General features: G+C 62.1%; 1 protein-coding gene across 1 annotated transcript; it reads left to right on the forward strand.

Annotated features, from left to right (window-relative positions):
* Positions 1-1,541: 1,541 nt before the first annotated feature.
* Positions 1,542-2,831, forward strand: LOC113940482 (zinc finger protein 239-like). Its single transcript, XM_027631627.1, has 2 exons — positions 1,542-1,582; positions 1,771-2,831. The coding sequence occupies exons 1-2, from the start codon at positions 1,561-1,563 to the stop codon at positions 2,607-2,609; spliced, it is 861 nt and encodes a 286-aa protein (XP_027487428.1). The 5' UTR covers positions 1,542-1,560; the 3' UTR covers positions 2,610-2,831.
* The last annotated feature ends 9 nt before the right edge of the window (positions 2,832-2,840 follow it).

The following is a 2,840-nucleotide window of genomic DNA, read 5'->3' on the forward strand; positions in this document are numbered from 1 at the left end:
GGGGGGCCGGGAAGCTCTTGTGTGGGGCAGGAAAGAGGCGCTGGGCACGAGGCCGGGGCTGTGCTGAGCAGGCCCAGCCCTCACATCCCCCCAGCCAACGCCGGCTGCCCGGGGGGCTTGGGAGGGACCCCCAGCCCGTGTGCCCCACACTGAGCTGGCAGAGAGAGAGCCAAGGGACAGGGATGTGGGCAGGGCCACGGGTGAGGGACAGGCAGGGCCATTGCAGGGACACATTGTGAGGGCACAGCCTGTGGCAGCAGAGCTGCCCAGGGCCGGGGGCAGCCGGGGGTGTTGGTACCAGGCAGTGCTGGGGCTGAGCAGAGCAGGAGGCCTCTTGCAGAGCCCTGGAGCAGCCTCCCACTTGCCAGCCCCACCCTGGTGGGGTGACACTGTCCCCTCCCTACAGGACACCCCCTGAAATCTTCCTGGGGGCCTTTTCTGTATGTTGCTGGTTGCTGATTCCTGTTGGGGACGTGAGGGACCCTCTGCAATCCCATCCATGGGGCACAGTTTCCTCTCCAGAGCTTGACTCACTGCAGCCTTTGCAGGGAAATCTGTGCTGGCAGCTCGAGTATGTCCCAACCCCCCGTGCTCCCCCCAGGATATTTGGGACGAGTTCCCCCTTCCCAGGCACCCCTGGGATGGGGGGTGATTGTTCTCCTGCTGTTGCTGTTTCTGCTCCACCGTTGGAGGCTCTTGGGGGTGGGCAGGAGGTGTTTTTTGGGGGTGCCGGGCTGGGTTGGGGGCAGAGCCCCGTCGGTGTGTGGGGGGATGTGGGTCCCCCCCCACGGTGGGGGTTGGTGTTGCTGGGTCAGGCCCCACCGGCTCCATTGTCAGCCCGGTGCCGGCGGGGGGGACACAGCGGGTTTGGGACCCCCCAGGAGTGCTGGGGGTGGGTGTGGAGCCCAGGAGCTGCCGAGTGTGGAGGGCGGAGCGGGGAGATGTCAGAGCTGGGGGACCCCCAGCAGCCTGGAGGGGGGAGCACGGAGAGGGAGGAGCCCCGGGACCCCCGGGAGCCTGAAACGGGGGGTGCTGAGAAGGGGAAACTTGGACAGTGGGGACCCCTGGGATCCCTGGGACAACAAGGTGGAGAACCTGGAGAGGGGGAATGTCTGGGAACGCGGCACCCTGAAGGTGAGAGTCAGAGGAGAAGAGACCCTTGGGACCCCCAACACTCCCAGCATCCCAGACGGGGGAGACCCTCTGAACCCCAGAGGGGAGAGACCAGAGAAGGGGAATTTCTAGGAGAGATGTTTTGGGCTAACCTTCATATTTTGAAGTATTATTTATCTGAATCTCAAATATTTGCAGTTTGGGGGAGCGAGGGTCTTCTTTCTGTTTCTGAAGGGTTTTTTACCTGAATCTCAGTGGTTTGGGTTTTCCTGGGCTGAATCTTGGTGTTTTGGAGGTTTTTATGGACACAGGATGCCTGGTGAGTTCTAGAGATGGACTTGGGCAGGAGGAACCCCCAAGCCAACGTGCTCAGCCCTTGTTTTCCCCCATCAGGATTTGTCCTTCCCAAAGCTTGGGCAGATGAAGGAGGCTGCGAGGAAGAGGAAGATGCCTTGGGCCCCCCAGGCAGGTGAGGAGGAAGTCAGTGGCCCTTTGGGCGGGTGTTGTGCTGGCTCTGTCAGCCGAGCATGGCCCCGGCTGCAGGACAACCCCGCTGCCGCCGCCGTCCTGCCGGGGCCGGAGTTGGGGGGATGTCCTTGGCCTTCCCTGTGGGCCGGAGGCAAATCCCCTCCCTGTCCTTCTTGCTTCCTGCCCCAGGCCCCGAGCTGAGGCCGGAGAGCCCGGAGGACAAATCCCCCCGTGAGACCCTGGTGGGAGAGGCCGTTTTGAAGGGCTCCCCGGCGCAGGAAGGCAGCGGGGAGGAAAAGGGCCGGAGATCCCCCCGCAGGAGGGGCTCCAAAGCCAGCCCAGGGTGCTCTGAGGAGGAAAGACCCAGCCTGTGCCGGGAAGGCGGCCGGAGCTTGAGGGGGAGCTCTGAGCTGGTGGTCCCTGAGCAGCCTCCCAGCAGGGAGAAGCCCTTCAGGTGCTTGGAATGTGGGAAGAGCTTCAGGAAGAGCTCTGACCTCCTCACCCACCTGCACATCCACACTGGGGCACGTCCCTACACGTGTGGGGAATGTGGGAAGAGCTTCCACTGCAGGTCCTACCTGATCCAACACCAGCACATCCACACTGGGGAGTGGTCCTACAAGTGTGAGGAATGTGGGAAGAGCTTCAGGCAGAGGTCCACCCTCATCAATCACCAGCACATCCACACTGGGCAGAAGCCCTACAAGTGTGGGGAATGTGGGAAGAGCTTCAGGCAGAGCTACAAAATGTTCCTACACCATCGCATCCACACCGGGGAACGGCCGTATACGTGTGGGGAATGTGGGAAGAAGTTTCAGACCAGCTCACATCTCCTCAGCCATGAGCAGACACACACGGATGAGAGGCCCTTCTGCTGCAGTGACTGTGGAAAGGGCTTCAACCAGAACTCCACCCTCATCAGGCACCGGCGCATCCACACCAGGGAGAGGCCCTACAAGTGTGGGGAGTGTGGGAAGAGCTTCACCCAGAGCTCTAAGCTGACCAGACACCAACGGACCCACCAGTAAGAGAAGCCCTCGAGTGCCCCAACTGCAGGAAGAGCTTCAGTCTGTGCTTCTACCCCGAATGAACCCCCTGATTGGGAGGCAACCCCTGGAGTCCAGTGACTGTCAGTCCATCCCTTTCGACCCCAAAGGGCCAGTCCCCTTTCCCAGGGACAGCTTCTTCCAACAGAACCCTTCCTGAGGGGTGTGTGGAGATTCCTGCCTTGGCTGGGGACCCCCCAAGGTCACTGCTGG

Source organism: Corapipo altera, unplaced genomic scaffold (genome assembly GCF_003945725.1).
Source record: "Corapipo altera isolate COAL_440 unplaced genomic scaffold, ASM394572v1 60048, whole genome shotgun sequence".
NCBI classification, from domain to species: domain Eukaryota; kingdom Metazoa; phylum Chordata; class Aves; order Passeriformes; family Pipridae; genus Corapipo; species Corapipo altera.